This window comes from Melospiza melodia, chromosome 1 (assembly GCF_035770615.1).
Source record: "Melospiza melodia melodia isolate bMelMel2 chromosome 1, bMelMel2.pri, whole genome shotgun sequence".
Taxonomy (NCBI): Eukaryota; Metazoa; Chordata; class Aves; order Passeriformes; family Passerellidae; genus Melospiza; species Melospiza melodia.
Window position 1 is genome coordinate 31071099 of NC_086194.1, and position 17942 is coordinate 31089040.

Sequence of the window (17942 nt, forward strand, 5' to 3'; positions counted from 1 at the left end):
CCTCCCTGATGGATGGCATAGCTTGGGATTGTGTTACAGCATGTGGCACTGACAAGAATGTGGCTATCTTCTTCTTGGTAGCAGTTGCAAGTGGATTCTTGAAGGCAGCCAAGACTTAAAGCAGCCCTGATGTTTGTTATTTTAGGTCTGGGCTACACCAGAGATGGCAGAGTTAAGGATGGCACTAAGGCTGCTTTAGGGATTAAACCTGTTAGGACCACTGTATGGACCACCTTTTAAATATAAAGAAATTGGGTTTTTATATGACTTTATAAGGATACAAGTGTATATATATGTATATGACTCAGGGAATATAAATTCTGACAGGACAAACTGATACATTTCTGCATAATGATGTATTATACATTTCTGTATAATTCTCATTCTGAAACATGTGCACATTGAAGCACAAACAGAACCTTTCCATTAAAAACAAGTGCATGTCCAAGACTGCCTTGTTTAAGCACTGGTAGTTTTAAGAGTTAACTGTGAGATAGATTAAGGGATTTAGACAAGTAGGAATTAAAAACTTGCAGCATCTAACCTTAGGAGCAAGTTGAGCTTCAAGTGTGGAATTCAGACCCCCAGTTAGTTACCCAGTCTCCATCTAAAATACACAGAACAGGTGAGGTTGGAAGTGACCTCAGGAGGTCATTCTGTCCCCTCCCTTGCTCAAATAGAGCTGCTTAGAGCTAGTTGCCTAGGTGTATGTCCAGATGGCTTTTGTATATCTCCAGGAATACAGACTCTACAACTTTTCTGGGCAAGCTGATGTATTGTTTGGTCACCTACACAATAAAAGGGTTTTTTCATATGAAGCCTGTGCTCATTCAGTGCCTCTTGCCCCTTGAATAGATGACTTAGATGTCATTGCTCATTCATACAGGGGTTTACAGCTTAAAATACAAGACGACCTTCAATTTCTAATATTAATTAACAATTTTTTGTGTTTGAATAAAAGCTGAGGAAGAGCATAACTCCAGTCCTATTGTTAGAAAACTTAGACTGAAAAGATGTATGTCAATATCTATTTTATGGACCACATAATCTAAGTACACAAAGTGGTGTGGGAAAAAAAATTACAAAGTCATCCCCATGTTCAAGAAGTTGAACCTGAGTCTTTTACTACTTCAGTAAGTGCTCTTGGGGTACCTGTTGTGCTTTATTGCTACTTTTTGCATGGCACTGGCTTTTCTCAAAGTCTGCAAAAAGCCAGATGATTTTCCTAGGGTAGTACTAGGCTGAAACTACTATGCACTGCTTTTCAGTGAGGCTTCTCCCCATACCTGGAGTACCTGACTGTCCAAGAAGCTCTTGGTTCACTTGGAATCTAGGCAGACCAAGCTTCTCAAGACTGTCTTGTGAATGGAAGAATCATTCACACCTTGCCACAGTGACCACATATTGCCCTAGAGAAAAATTGTCTGCATCTAGTTTTATCTTCTGTGTGGAGGTAATGTAATAGAAACACTGTGGAACTCTGCAATAGATGGTCAGTTCTAAGCCCTGGATTGTCCACTCATGTTATGGTATTGTCTTGAGTTCTTGTCTTGGAAAGTTTCATGGAGAAACACAGTAGATACTGAAGATTGATGTAGACCAACACTGTGACCCAGAACCCTATAGAAAGGGATTAACTTTACCACCAAAGACAAGAAGGCCATAGTAGGATGTACACCTCTGTTCTTTGGAAATAAAGCATCCAAGTCATGAAAGAGGAGTATACTTAGCTGACTGTGGAAAAAGACTAACATTTTTCTTAGTTTTCATTAAAGGTCCAACTCAGCAGGTTTATCTGCAGCTGATCTTCTGTGTAAACTGAGTCTGGGCAGACTTCTCTTCCTTTGTTGTTCAAATATGCACAGATTTTAGAATATCTCTATTCAGGCTTGATTCTTAATCTTCAAATTTAAATAAAGGTAACCACATAATGGTGCAGACATGAATCGTTTTTCTAATGTTCATGTCTGTCAGTCAGTTTAATGTTCTGTCTACTTATAAAGGTGTCTGTATCCTAATATAAACAAGGCTCTGTACAAAAATTCTTTGAATTTATGTGTGTTGGCTTCATTTTCAACATATTGCTCTGTGTTAGTCTTTCTATCTTTAAAGCAAATTTTTCCTTTTCAGTCTACTGTTCTGCTGTCTACTGAGCTCACTGTCTGGTATTTAAAATTGCATAAATAATAAAAAAAAATCATGTTACATTGTACTAATGTATGCTGTGTTCATGCAAAGTTTGAAAGTAGGAGAAATTAAGTGTTTTATCAATTGAACAAAAGTTACCAATAATTCTGTATAATAACTAGTTTCAGTGTTTGGTATAATTCAACTATGTATTTTATCATCAGTGTAACATATGCACAGTATTTCTTAAAATATGAAAATTTCCCATGTGAATACTGAACTTTTTGTGATGTAAAAACTCATAAAAAGTGGTCATGACCCTGTTGTGAATATCCTCTGTGCTGGTGGAGAACTGTAATAGTTAAGCTCTGATTCCAGAAATTACCTAGATGTAATAAAACAGGACTACCAAAGAGCCTTGTCAAAGGGAGCAGAAGAGAAGCCTACACTGTAACTGTCATATTGTCAAAAACAGCAGTGCTGATATTTTCTGTCTCTATATTGCCCCATGAAATCCTCCTAGAGATAATCATCTTAATTATATTGATCTTCTGGGAATACTGATAAAGTTAGATGATAATGAGCTGTTAGCTGAGCAGGGGCAGCTGTAAGCCTTTCATGGACTTTTTCCAAATTCCTAAAAATATTGAGAGAAGAAAATGCAGGTAGCATCATGCTCTTTCTCTACTAATACCCTCTTTGCTGAGTCTTTTTTCAGCTCATTATCCTGACATTCATCAACATACTTTGTTTTTTCATAAAGGCTACAAAAGAGTTCTTTGCCAAATTCTTCTTTAAGTCATGTTTTGTGTGAGAAGAAAATGTTAAAAAATCCTCATAAAGATCGAGAATACAGTTTTAGCTGAGAGTTGAAAGCTGGTTTAGTGCAGTCCATAATGCCTTTTTTTTTTTTTTGGTGTGCTTGATCTATAGGAAATTTATATTCCATCTCCAGGAATGCCTGCATGAATACTGACATGTATAGTTTTTGTGCTTTTTAATTATTGGGTTGTTGTGTTTTGTTTCTTTGGATTTGTATTTTTAATTTGGACACTTAATGTAAAATAAATCATGATGTCAAATCCCTCAGATCCTTCAAATGGTGCCCAGAAGAACCACTGTTAGCCATGCACTCCCTTGGTATTGTACTTTAAGTTTACTGAACTCTGATAGAACTTTGGCCATGCTCCACAAAACTTGGCAGATGTCTGCTCAGATTACATCTAGCAGCAAATTAAATAAGACAAGATGGTAGTATTTGTTTATAAATAAATGCCAGTGAAGCAATTCCACAGGTACACACAAACCATGCATTCATATGATTGTAAATAAACAGATTCACAGGAACCAATGTAACTATTAACTGCCATGTCCCTCTGTATTTACATCAGTGTGAGTGAAAGTTTAATGATGGTTATTTTTCTCTCAGGAAAGAGAAGAAACATTTACATTTATCAATTTTAGTATATCAAACTGGAATACTTCAATACTGATGAATAAAATACAGAAGTATTACAATCTTTTTTCCTGTCCCCTCCTCTCTGAGAATACAATGCCTGATTGGTCATGCAGGCATACATACACATCTAGTGTTTGTGTGAAGCTGTGTGAAAATACAAGATATCTCATGGGCAGATATCTCATGTACAGATTATAATTTCTTATTTTTATGTATATGGTAATTGTCTTACTTGATGGCATATATATAACTGAATAGAAGGACTACCTTGGGTAGTTGAAATAAAGAGGAAATACTATGAAGCAGTGGTGTTTCTCCTGAATCTAACTGTTGTAAGAGAAATTTGATATGATATGAGACACTGCTTCTTGAACATATAATCTGACTTTCTGAATAGAGCTACCTTGCCAGCACTTCTACATTTTCCCTTTGCCATACCCACGCTGGAAGGATGGAAATTCCATTTTTCTTTTATCTTCAGTGACTCCAGAGGCAAAAAATTCCTTGGTCATCACTGATCCCAGTGCTGTACTTCATGAAATGTACATACAGCTCCAGAAAGTGGGTTAGAAATTGACTTCAGGGAATCTATTAACTTGCAAGCATGACAGGTTCCCAAGTGTAATTTATGGTTTGCAGAAATATGGGGTGTTCATTGTCATCTTTGTTATACTGATAGAAATTACGTGTGTGGGGGGGTCTGAATTTATCATTTAGTCTATACAGAGATAAGGTTAACAGTGGCTAATCATGTAAAATATATACCTCAAGCTACTTCTATTTTGAAGGATCTCAAGATAGAGCAAATTAGGATTACATGGTCTTAGATGATCTTCGTTTTAAATACAAATTCTAAACTGCAGAATTTGGAACAGGGCTTTCTCATCCTGCCTTTTTCCTCCTTTTTAGATCATGTTGTGTGTGTGTATGTATGCACACGTGTGTATTTAAATAGTTTATTTGCCACTGTTCTCAACAGTATTATTTCTGGCGGTACTATGAAAGGATGATTGGATAGAAAAAGTGCTCAAGAAGCTCTAATAGATTTCAATCCCCTCTGCCTGCTGCTCTGTTTTGCTCTGAGTCAAGTATTTTTTTAAGCTGATAATTGAAAACCTATCTTGTTCTTACAGAATGGCTTTGCTGTTGTAAGGCCCCCAGGCCATCATGCTGAAGAATCAACAGCCATGTAAGTACCAGGGAATATTGCCCATCTTGGAGCACTAAGGTTACTGGCAATCACCTGCATTGTGCATGTCTCTGAAGAACTGTAATTGCTAGCAGATGACTGAAAAGGCTTTCTAGGTACTCCCAGAAGCAGATTTATGGCCTCAGAGATCATATAGCATTTTTTAAAATGCTCTGAACATTATTTATAGCTGTTTTCCTGACTGATTTGCTTTCTTATTTCTGTTCTTCTCTATTCCACAGGGGGTTCTGCTTTTTTAATTCGATTGCAATTACTGCCAAATACTTGAGAGACAAGCTAAATATAGGCAAGATATTGATTGTAGATCTGGTATGTATTCTTGGCAAGCATCACACTTGAAGTGCATCTAGATGAAAGATAATGAATTTGTATTTATAAGTCTGACTTTCCTGCTTTTAATACCTACAAGTAATAAAGGTGTGCATTTCCTCTGATTTTGGGAACTCATTAAAGCCAGGATGGCAGTACTGAAGCTATAAACATCTATGTTTCACTTTAATGGTGTTAACTGCAATTTAATGAGAAGAAGGCACAGATCAGGGCAACTTTTATGGTCCTTAAATGAATTGATACTTCCACTGTTAAAATAACCCTACAGAACCCAAGTTTACTTTTCCCAACAGAATAGAAACTTTAAGTAGTCAGATATTCTTTAAAGAATGTTGTTGCACTGGTAACAAACTTTCCCCAGTTTGCGATGATTTGACTTGTATAACTTTGATATTATTAAACAAATTGACAGGTCGTTCCCCCCAGGAAGTTTTCTAGTCATGTATTCCAGGTTTTAGTGGTTCCCTGAAGAAAACCTATGTGATTAAAAATCCACTTCATTGGATTAGTCTTGTATTTTAATAGAAGGCATTTTACACAATACTTAATAAATTTAACAAATGGATTATTTAAATACAGATGACATTTGGCATGTTGGCTATATTATTTTCATGAATAATGAATTGGAGCTCTGCCTTGCACTCAAAGGATCAGCCCAATGCACAGCCCAAGGAAAGTTGAATGCTGATTTATGAGCACCATTTTTGTTTTCCTACAGTTCATGACGAGGTGTAATAGGGTGTCTGACAAAGCATAGACAGGAAATGAACCCTGGCATCAAAACCTAACCTGTTACATCTGCACTTAATTAATTTTTGCAGGTGATAAAAGATTTAAAGACAAAATATGTTAAAGGGTTTTTGAAGTGCAGAGCTTAATAGTCTAAATCTTGTTCATATCTGCACTCATAATTAAATCTTATTGTGGAGTCATGGCCTTACCATCTAGCACTTTTGTTCAGTTAAATATGCGTACTGACTGTTGAAGAGAAGCAGAGAAAGGGGGAGTGTGGGAGAAGGAATGGTAAGTGAAAAATGAGTGGCAGACTAAGTATATGTGTAGATTAAATATTCTTAGAATGTTTTTGAAATATTTCTCAGATTGTTCTGCTGTCATTTAGAAACATAATTATAAACTGCCAGAAACTATTATTTCTGAAAAATTCACTTCTACTGTATGTTATGTCTGTTTGCTGACTTGAATCTTTCAGTTCATTGCTGTAAATTCTGGTCAAAAGTGAACTCTCTGTTTATTCTCATTTTTAATGGGAAAAGCCTACTCAAAGTTTGTGAGTGTTTTTAAGTCTTTTTGGCTGTAAATGTTATATGTGCCTCGTTGGGAAAAAACCCAAAACACTTCCCTTTGATATACTTAGCCAATAAGCACTTAGAAATTCAGCTTCAGTTTTTCACGGCAAGGTTAAATGTGCAAATCATTACCTGTGCAAATGATTACCTGTGAAGCTGTCTATCTTTACCCAGGAAAGCAGATAGGGAATTTTCAGCCTTTCTGCAACTGTCCCATTGACCAGAAAAACTCAGCGAGTGAAAGGGAAGAAATAAATGGCTGACACAGATGACTTCATTCCTGGAGCAGTTGCAGTCCAGTCCCTAGTCTGCTCCATGGTCAGAGCAATGATGTACAAAAATTCATATGGAAAAGTTCTTATGCATGCAAACTATGGATAAATCACAGGCCAAACTGGATGAATGAACAAATTAATAGTGACATCTTTATTCCCACCAACAGAGTTTGGGTATCTGAAGGAAAGAATGGAATTACAGATGTTAGACTTGAAATTAACCTTTATTATATTTTGATAGTGACTAGCAAAGCAGGACCTCATGCAAGTTGGCAGCTGTACATGTTACTGCAATATAAATATTAAAAAGTAATATCCAATCCCACACACTAAAGTGTGCTCTAGTTAAAAATTGTGTAGTCTTCATAGCTGCTACCTGTCTTCATATATAAATTCTTAACTTTTTAATTGTCAATCTTCCCTTCATCTATTTAATCTATTTATACAGTAAAATAAAAGACATATCTGACAGTATTTTTTCCCTCATTCCACCATTTGCACAAATCTCTGGTTTTGAACTGTCTTATATACCCTGAATACATTTGATCCACTAAGGGCAGAATATGAACTCATTTCCCTCATGCTAACATCCGCAGTCTGAAAGAACACATTCCTTTGTCTAATCAGAGATGCTAACTGCTCTTCAAAAAAGAGCTCTTAGTGGAATCAAAGTTTAACAAGAAAGCTAGCTTGAGATTTGAATAATAAAAAAAAGTAATAAGGAAAAGAAATATCTCGATGCCCCTTTAACATTTTTCCTTCTGTGTTGGAAACTGTTGCAGAAAGAATATATAAAGCCCCAAATATATATGGAAAAAAAAGACTAATTAAAATAAAAAAGTGAAGTCCTACTGTGTCCCTTCAGATCTATCTATGTGTCCAGCATAGCTTGTCAGATTGTTGAAATCCTCTTTCCAGGATCATCCATACTTGCATTTATGCTCATAGGAGTTGAGTCTGTTTTGGAGTAAACCAATTAGCTCTGTCACAGCTGAAGACTGAATGGGATTCTGGGATTAGTTTGCATGCCAGATTTTACTTCATTTGCCAGTCAGAACCATCTAACACTAGACTGGCTGCCTTGAAATCTTCAACAGCCTCAGACCAATGTGTTCTCCTTTGCACGTCTCATGTGATACATTTAACCTTGGCATTAAGTCACAGTTGGGCTGTAACTCCATCCTCATGTTGTTTCAAGTACTTTCACCATAGAAAAGAAAGGAAAGTCTTATAATATTACCGTGTAGAGGTCCCAGAGGAGGTCCAAGTCAAGCACAATGCAGTACAAGTAGGACTCAATCAATGTAGAGAGTTCTGAACAATGTGGGTGAAACTCATGGGCTGCTTCAGCTGGCAGGGAGTACAAGCAATGTTCAGTGCTTGCTGTGCTATTTGCAGTGCACACCTTGAGGTACAACTTGAGCCCTCCTGGAGTAGGCATAGTGAGGAGAATGTGACTTCTGTTTTGCAGACACTAAATTGGATTTAAACCTCATAACATTTGTAAAAAAAATACAGACTCGGTGACAATGACAGTGTTGCCATTCAGCATAGTTTTTCTGTCCCCCTTAATCCTCTAAATTAGAAATTTCAAAAGGATGGCTTAAAGGAGGAAAAGAAAAAATATCTAAAAGTTTTCAGCCTCTTAGAAATACCAGTGAAGAAACATTTTAACTTTTACTGAAAGGCAAGTGGATTTTCCATTTTCACTTGTAAAATTGTGTGTCTAACCACACAGAATAGTAGTGAACTGTGAAAACAAACCAAAAAAAGGAAATGTCTGCATCATCAGCCTTTGTTTTATAGATATACTGTCAGCATTTCTTTGTCAGCCTTTTATTTAAAGACAGAATTTTATTCACTGTCATTATATAATGTTTGAAATATGGAGGCTGACCAAGGTCACTCCTTGATTGTGGAAGGCACCATCCTATCTGCCAGATGATTTAATAGCTAATGAGATCATATTCCTGTGTCTTCAACTGTTGCCGTCATGATTTTGCAAAAATGAAGTATGAAGTCCTTTCTGCATCTGGCATCTCTTTTGATGTGGATCTAACTGCTGAGGGACTGAACAGAACTGAATGTTTCAAGAAAGCCAATTTACTCAGCTGGTCACAGAGCCTTTGACCTCAATAGTGGAACTTGGCAAATCAATGAATACTCTTATGTTTAGTGTTCTGTCAAGAATTGTGAAAAAGCTCTGTAAACCATAGATCCTTCTGCAAAATACTAGTTTGTAGTTTAAACATTAGTCTTTCTTCAGAGGCCAATGAGGCTAGTTAATTAAGCCTGAGGGGTTATGAACTGTTGGCAGTTAATAAGTCATAAAATTCCTCCATAAAACAGGATGCTAGATTCCATCACTGAGGCAAGGAGTACAAAGAGCCGGTGTATAAATATCTAATTGTACAAAAGGACTGGGATTTCTCAATGACTGCTCATCTGGAGTCTCCAGGGCACGCTCGCTATGGTTTCCTGATTTTTAGAAGCCAGTTTAAAAAATGAGTGCATTAAAGAGTAATTTGCCTGAAAGTTCAGGAAGTATGGGGTGGTGAAGGGAGGGGGAAAGGGAAAGACAAAAGGAGGGCAAGGGAGAGGGAGAGAAACTGAGAGAGAGAGAGAGGAGGGGGGTGTAAAAGAAAGCAGAACTGAGCTCTCTACACTGAGTTGGACATTATTACATTTGTCATCTGTTTTCTTTCTCCTTTAGGATGTTCACCATGGCAACGGTACACAGCAGGCTTTTTATGCTGACCCCAGCATCCTGTATGTTTCCCTCCATCGCTATGATGAAGGCAACTTCTTCCCCGGCAGTGGAGCCCCAAATGAGGTTAGGTTTATTTCTTTAGAGCCCCATTTTTATTTGTATCTTTCAGGTAATTGCATTGCATGATTACCCCTAATTTTCTTGTCCTTCCCTGGTTCTTTAAATTACACCAGATTACCAAATTGTCTACTGGGAGCAGGGGACCAGTGGAGAACAAGTGCATAACCCAGAGCAGTCCTTGTCAAACAAGGCTGATCTGACATGTTGTTTGATGTTTGTTTCCAATGCAGATTTGAGAACTTTTTTTCTTCTCCCCTTTCCCTCTCTCTTTTCCTCCACCTTTTTCTGCTTTTTCTCCCTTTTTGGCATTTTATTTCTTTTTTTCAGGTTGGAAGTGGCCCTGGCGAGGGGTATAACATAAATATTGCTTGGACAGGTGGCTTGGATCCTCCTATGGGTGATGTTGAGTATCTCACAGCATTCAGGTTGGTACCATTTAAAAGTCTTGAAAACTGTTTGTAGAACAAAAGCACATTAATAAGAGCTAATGTAATGCTGCAAGTCAGGAGAATAATCCATGGTGAAAATAAATTAATCCTGGAATTCCAGTATATGAGAGTTTAGTAAATTAAAAAATGGGTCATTTAATAGTTGTGATCATCCATGCAGAATCAACAAAAAATTTTTATTTAATTCGTCATTTGTGTTTTCATTATTATGCTATGCCAGTAAAATTGCTTTGAGCTTCCTTACTTCCCTACCTAGAAAATTTATATGTAAGTATTTATTATGCCAGGCAGAAGAAAATTACTGCTCACATTCACATTGATTCCAGTTAGATGCCAGTAGAGCAGACAGAAAGAAGTATGGAGTATGGTGCAAATCCAGTGTTCTTCATTCGTTTAAAAGACTCATTATGATGCTCACAATTTTGACTATTATGTTTTTTTCTACAGATTGCAGTAAAGTGTAATTGAATTAAAAGTAAACAATTTTGACATACTGCAATGAGAATGATAGGAAATGTTGCATTCTGTATTTCTCTTTGCTCACTCATAATGAATATTCTCAATAGCTCATTCATAAATGAAATTTTATTCCTTCATAGGTGATGCTTCATTATCTATTAAGTCTTATTTTCATGGGACCAGAGGAGATAAGAATAGTTCAAAACACTATCTTTTAGAGTTTCAGTGTCCTGTCTTAGATACACCATTTCCTTTCACTGTTAAACAATCCAGTGGAAGAGTTTAGTGAAGTTTAGGGAAGGTGTGGGGTTTATCTTTCAAATTTGGGCAAATGCTACACCTCTGAAAAGGAGTTTTATTTAAAAAAGAATGATATGAAAGAAAGGCAATGAGAAAACCAATGTGTATCTCTAATGTCTTTCAAGACATTTAGTTTGAAGCAGTGCAATTACCATATACAGTTCTTGACTATACTCTAATGAAAATACACCACAAAAACCCACTAAACTCTTGTTTTGTTTGTTGGAACTTTTGTGGGTTGTTTTTTTTTTTTTGCTTTCTTCCCAAAGAACTTCCATGCAGCCCATGAAATAATATGCAGAGTTTCTAATAAACAACACACCTGAAATCATAGTCTAAGCCCTAGGGAGAGAAATAGCCTTACACTGTGGAAAAAGTTTTAATTTTATTTTTATTTGTCTATATCTAAAAAGAGTCTAAACAAATGGTGTCTGACTCCAAATTTTCTACACTCAGTAGTGCATCAACCTCTTTCCAAGATACTTCCTATACTTCCATGTGATTTTTACATAAGTTAAGGAATGGAATGGTTCAATTCACTGGTATTAGTGTCTGATACTAATATATCTGATATTTCCACCCCAACATTCCTGGTTTGGATCCAAACTGTCCCACTAATGATATAGGTAATGTGGCCATCTAATGATGCAGAGAATGGTGGTCCCAGTTTATTCAACAGAACACTCACATACTGGGACTGTAACCATAATTGGTACCCCTGCTACCATGATGAAAAATACCTGGGCTTAAGAGTGCATTTACAAATATGTACTTCACAGTTCTATTTTAAGGCACACTAGTAAATTGTTTGGAGCAGCTAGTATTGCTGCTATGCCTATTGCTCTGCTTCAGTTAGAGGGATTTTCAGTCTCTGTTCCTAAGCAAAGCACCACTAGGAAAATAAAATTTGTGTAACTTACTACACTCTGACTAATCATATGCAGACATAAACTTAACTATATGTTTTTTAAGGCAAATAAATTCAAATTTAAGTTTAGAATCTCCTTTTAGAAAAAATTGGTGATGGTGAAAAATATAATGTTGCTATTTTAAATGCATCATTTAACTTTGTGATTAATGTTGTAATGAATGTGAATGTTTTTCTCCAAGCAACAACAGGAAATGTTTCCCTACACTCTCAGCCCCTTTTGACCTGATCACAGGCTTTTTGCCCTCTGTAGGTCTTGCTGACATGGATTTAGTATGACTGGTATGACAGTTTTGAATGGGGATCATTGAAGTAAACAGCATGCAACTTAGAAGGGTGGATACAAAAATTTGTGAATTACTTAGGACAGACGAGGTAGCTGTTTCTGTAGATCTGATCTGAGTGGTAGGTAAATTTACAGCTCCTAGTAAAGAGACACTTTATCCATGGGCCAGAATCTATCCTTGCTATTATTCAAAGCATCACACATGATGTAGCCTAAGTTTTCAGTTTGTCCAGAGCAGAATTGGGAGACTGGCAAGAATCCAGAAAAGTACAGAAAGTCAATAGAAGAGTCGCCATGCTCTCCCAACAAATCAGCTGTTGTTCTGGAGTTTCTGTCTACAACAAGTCAGTTTTTAAGAAAATAAGTGAATTTCAGAGATAGGAAAACATTATTTGGTTTTTTACATTACGTTACATGCTTTATAGACAGACTTACAGAGAAGGTTCAAACTAAGTTGTAGAGCAAATTTTCAACATCTTCAATCTTAAGAGAAAAATAGGGGGGAAATGGAGATATTTTCTCTATATACCTACCAATAGACAGAGAGGTTGGGCAGTATTCATTCACCAGTGAAGGCAGGAGTGGATACTGGTGAAGGTCCTCCAGTGTAACCAAGGTGTAAGTTTGCAGATGGGTGAGATGGGTGGAGCCTGTTTGGAGAGAAGACGAGACTTCCTGCTGGTTCCAGAGCCTAGTCCTTTGAGTTCTTAGGAACTGAGAAATTTGTATTTAAATAATCTAAAACTCTCCAGCTAGTGCACAGAGCTTTCACTTTCTCACCAGCAGAGCCCTAATTTCATCCTAGAATTGTGCCAAGCACATATTTGGAGTGTCACCAGCCTTGACACTAGGTAGCTTGTTATTTATTGCTTGATTGACTGTCAAATTTCACAGCAGAGATCCTTCTAAATGATAATGTTCACAGAAAAAGAGACCAAGGCTTTTTTTTTTTCTGTCTCTAGAGTTCAGCTCATAACTAGGTATTACATATGACAATGTACTTGATATCAGTTTTTATGTCAGAATATATATTTTAGAAGCATTTACACACATACTTATATACATGCAGGTAGCAGAATACTAGTTATCTCCCACTGCATAAATAACTAGATAAATCTATTTTATGTAAATGTTTTTAGGACTGAATAATATTCCACCTCAGTCTTCATCCAAACTGTTTGACAAAATATTTTCATTTCTTCAGGAAAAAACAGTTTTCATATGTGAAAATACAGAAAATTTTGAGCACAGAGTAATCACTTCAAAGGCATGCTGAGTGAGTGGCTGCCCTGGGACTGTAGTGGGAAACAGGAAAAATTAGGGTGCTGGTTTGTGTCTGCCATTTTGATTTCTGCGCTACATGAAAAGTTTATTATATTTTTGAACTAACTCTTTCTATTGCAAAATCAAATTGAAGTGGCTGTAGCCAATTTGAAGATGAAGACTGCTTATTCATTTATAAAAGATATTTTCATTTCTTTCTTATTGCTGCTAAGCAAATAAGTTTGCATGTGTTAACTGCATGGAGGTAGTAGAAAATGCAGGATAGAGAACTTTCTGTAGAATGGAAAATAATTGCAGTAATCAAATCACTATGCCATTTAATTTTGCCAGAAGAGTGTTGTTTGATGTTTACCATAGTTAAGGAACTGGCCCAGCTACAAAAAAATTCCTTGAAATAATGACAGTTTTCTAAAGGACAGGCATCTCTTCTTTTCTCCTAAGATAACAAAAATGCACAGCTCTTTTCCATTATTTTTAAGCTCTGAAGTATCCCTCCAGAGAATCTGTTTCATCATTTAGTTCCACCTATTCAGGTTAAATTTGCTTTAATCTCTTTGAAAGCCAAAGGATATGGTGGCTGTTTTCTAGGACGATGATTTTACACTCGAGTTTATGAGGATGTAATCCACTCTCTTCTGCCAACAGTTCTAGAAAAAAATGAGAGCAATGGTTGACTAGTAATGTTCAAATAATTATTTTCATAAGCTCCACATTGCACCAGATGTGCTCAGTAAAGCAGGCAGCAGAAAGAGGCTCAGGTCTGTGTTGTACATGCACATATGTCTCTGTGTGTACTTGCAGTTTGCAGGGGACAGGAGAGATGTGTTTCTGTAGAGTGGAATACAGAAGATGCAGGAGGCGGTGGAAACAAATGAGAGTGCTCACTAGAGTGAAAGAGAAGCAAGAGACAGAAGGAAACTGGGCTGTGCCTTCCAACTGCTTTGCACTGCTTTTATTCAACAAAGGAGTTGTAAATTTAGCTGAACCAGCCAGTATGCTCTGGCTGCTTTGCACTACTCCAGAGCAGCATAAAAAAGCCACAGCATATTAATGAACCTGGCCATAAAAGCTTGCATAAAATGAAACATGTATGTGTGTGTGATTCTTGGAATGATTAGCAATAGCTCATGATAATATTATCTTTTAGCAGTCACATGTTTGATTTTAATTTAAGAAGGGGAGCAAATTCAAAAGAAATAGGTGGCAATAAGGCAGAGTTAAGGATGAGCTATATCCGTGATTTAATTTAAAATACATTTGTAATTACCCCAAAATATAATTTTAAACAAAGTTCAAAATTTAAATCATGGTTGAAATCACATGTGTTAAAATGTAAAAATGAAAGAAAACAAAGGTGTGCAGAAAATCTTCATCCTGTCTTGCAGTCCTTAGTGATTGTTTTGGGAGAAAATCAGTATGTTTAAAACTCTCTGTATTCTAGTCTGTGCTCAAAAATATTAACAAAAATATTCCTTTTCATCTTGTGGCCATACAGGGCGCAATTATGTTAATTTGAAATATTGATGTATACAATTTGGTTTTTTCCATAGTTTTTCATTACCAGATCTCATGACATTTAATTTTGACATTTCAAATGAAAAACTCTGTAAAAGTACTTTTTGATATTTTAATATATATATTGTCCTTGATAACTCTGTTTCAGCATATATATTGACAGTAGCTCTTCTTTACTATTTACGTTAGAATTTAACTCATAAATGCTAAGAAGAGCACTATATTGCTATACATGCCTTATGTTTTTTAATAGAAGTGTACATGGCATGTAGTTTTATTTATGAATTTAATTTTCCTGTAAATTTTACTTTTAAAACTTTTTTGTTGACTAGGGAATTTGAGATAACTTTTAGAAGTTTCATTTATCCTGTTAGTATTGAATTTCATGGTTTTAAGTATGTGTGTCTGAAAAACAAAAATTCTGTGTTTTAACTCAAATCACTAATCTTCCACTTTCATTAAATGTCCATTTGTTTGTGTATTACATGTGTAGATGAAACTCACATTCTTCCCTATCCACATTTATTATTTTAAATACTTTTGTATGATCTGTGTAATGTCCTTTCCTATTTTTTCTTCTCTCAAAAATATTTATGGTATTCTTCAATCTCTCTTCACTTAGACATGTATCCACTTGCCAAATTACTTTAATTGCTCATTTCTGAGGGTTGGCTATTTTCTGGAAATGTGCTAAATACACCACACGAGGGCGAACCATCGATTTATATGATTTTGAATATTATTATGGCTGTCTTTGGCATCCCTGCTCTGCAATGTTGTGTAAACTCTCTGAGTAGAAACCTTAGTTTCTGATAAACATAACAAAATAATGTAGAAGACAAAAATCAGCATTTTTTTCTCAGCTGTACCTAACTACTGAAAGTGAGTCATAGTACAGTGCTGTATTGGGATGTTTAATGAATTCCACCAAGAATAGATTTTGAGTATAAAGTTCTTTTAAACAATGATTCTTAATACCCATAACTTCATGCTATTAATTTTTTATGGCTGTAATTTCCAGAAGCTGCTGCTGAGGTTTTATTATACTAGATGAGATCTAAAAACTACAATAAGACTCAGTTTCTGATTCAAATGTTTGATAATGTTTGATATGTCTTCAAAGAGATGAAAAGACAAAGGCGTGGGAGTAGTTAAAAAAAAAAAAAAAACAAATTAGCTGCTCAGCCTCATGAGTCAATGAAAGAAGGAGAAGTGAACTCCAGTAACATCTTCAGAACTTCAACCTGTTGTGTTATCAGTGAACTCTACTCACAATAGCCTCAGAATTTGCCAAATGCCATCCTTATCTTTACTAATGGAAACTAATTATTTATTTCCCGATATATTGCTTTGTAATAACTGCTAAAAGTTATCTCAACTATAGTTATTTCTCTTGTCTAATTGTTGGCAGAAGTACATTTAAGTACATTCAGCATTTTGCTGTGTATAGAGGAAGGCAAAATCTCTGAGTAGTGTATGACAGGCAGATCATGATTTACCCAAATGCAAGTGGACATTATTGAGACTGCTTGTTACCCACAGTCCTTCTGCATTGTCAAGGGCAATGCATTTAGGAAGAAAAATGTGGCTGAACACAACGCAGTCATGGAAGCTCTAGGAAATCTAAACAATGTTTTCTGTATGAGTGTGTATGGTTTGCTTTCAGACACCCATAGCATTCTGCAGGTATTATTTACAGTTTCAATAATTTTCTAATTTCTGACCTTGTCACTTCTACCAGGTGTCTTTAAAAGATGCTCATTTCAACCAGAAATGTCTCTCTTTTCTCTTCTGTCATAGAAAACGTCTTAGGAGAATTCAAAGCTGTACCATCAGCTATAGAAAGATAACTTAGGAGTGCCTGAGCAATTTCTTTTGAAGAAGTTTGAAGAAGGTAGAAGTCTGCTTGGAATAATTTTTAAACCTGCTTTGAGTATAAGTTTCATATATAATCATTCGATAGTCCTGATGATTTGTGACTTTAGAATTCTTTTTTGAGTGTGGTGATGAAGGTTTTGTAACAATGATAAATTTTCATGCTTTTTTTTTTCCTTGACAAATGTTTTGAGCATTGAGTCTAGGAAATGGAGAAACAGAGTTAAAAGCATTTGAAACAGTGGTATAAACAGCTTTTCAGCATTTTGTTATACTTCAACGTTCACCATAAAACTAAAACTGGCAACAGTGTTTATAACCTGCAACCTCTTGTTCTGCCTAGTTCTTTGCTTTTATTTGGAAAATCTAACTTCTTCTGACTGAATACCCTAAATTTTCACCTTTACCGTACTGGGATTTTTAAAACTGTATGTGGTGCTCCTTTAATTCACTGGAACTACAAAAGTGAAACCGTTCATTACAGAAATTAATTAGTGTTGGCTTACTTTTCTACAGATGCACAGTTGCTTTTATTGACATGGCAGAGTAGGGGGTGGAGGAGAAAGGATAATAAAATATGGCATGTGTCAGGTTTATGTGCTTCAGGTTAAAAACTATTTGATTAAAACCCCAAGCCGTACACGTAGTTTCAAAGTACTGGAAAGTATCTGAACTCTTTCCCAATATAACCATTTTCCAATTTTTGTTAAGCCAGAAAGATGAAAGAATAGAGGTGTGTGGATAAAGAATTGCCATATTGTCAGATACTTTGATGGAAAAGTTGAGAAATATCGCCAAAAAGATCCTGGAAGAAATTAAACAGCAATAAGAGTGGAGAAGATGCTTTTACTGTAAAAATCAAAATATCTGTGTTCTTTACATGAAGATAAATTTCAGATCAGAATTAAAAGTCCTGCAGCAACACTGAGTGATTATATAGATGTCCAGTCCCAATTTAAATTTTGTTGCTTTATAATAACTTTTGAGAACTACACTGCAGCCTGTAAAAAATATCCACATGTTCTCTGCTGGAACAGCTCCAGACTGTAACAGAACCACTAGATTGCACCCTGGTGCTTTATGTATTGTTTAATTGTTTTCCTTTGGTGGATATTTTTATTAAAAGCCCATTATCCAGAATCAGACAGAAGTGTTGTTTCAAGAACAGCAGAAACAGAGGCCTTTCAGCAACAGAGTTCTTATTCATGCTTTCTTTAGCTAGCTTAGCTAATGAGATCTCCACTATTCTTCTTTTAATACTTAAAGAAGACAAATAAATGGGAGTTTTTATTTTGTTGCTTTCAAATC

The 17942-nt window shown here is 35.9% G+C and overlaps 1 protein-coding gene across 14 annotated transcripts in view; it reads left to right on the plus strand.

Annotated features, from left to right (window-relative positions):
• Positions 1 to 17942, plus strand: part of HDAC9 (histone deacetylase 9) — a 454863-nt gene that overhangs the window by 348520 nt on the left and 88401 nt on the right. For all 14 annotated transcript variants that reach the window (XM_063152662.1, XM_063152693.1, XM_063152671.1 and 11 more), the window contains 4 exons: positions 4720 to 4775; positions 5018 to 5105; positions 9422 to 9541; positions 9866 to 9963. In XM_063152662.1, the coding sequence (XP_063008732.1) occupies positions 4720 to 4775; positions 5018 to 5105; positions 9422 to 9541; positions 9866 to 9963 (362 nt within the window). The remainder of the gene's footprint in view (positions 1 to 4719; positions 4776 to 5017; positions 5106 to 9421; positions 9542 to 9865; positions 9964 to 17942) is intronic.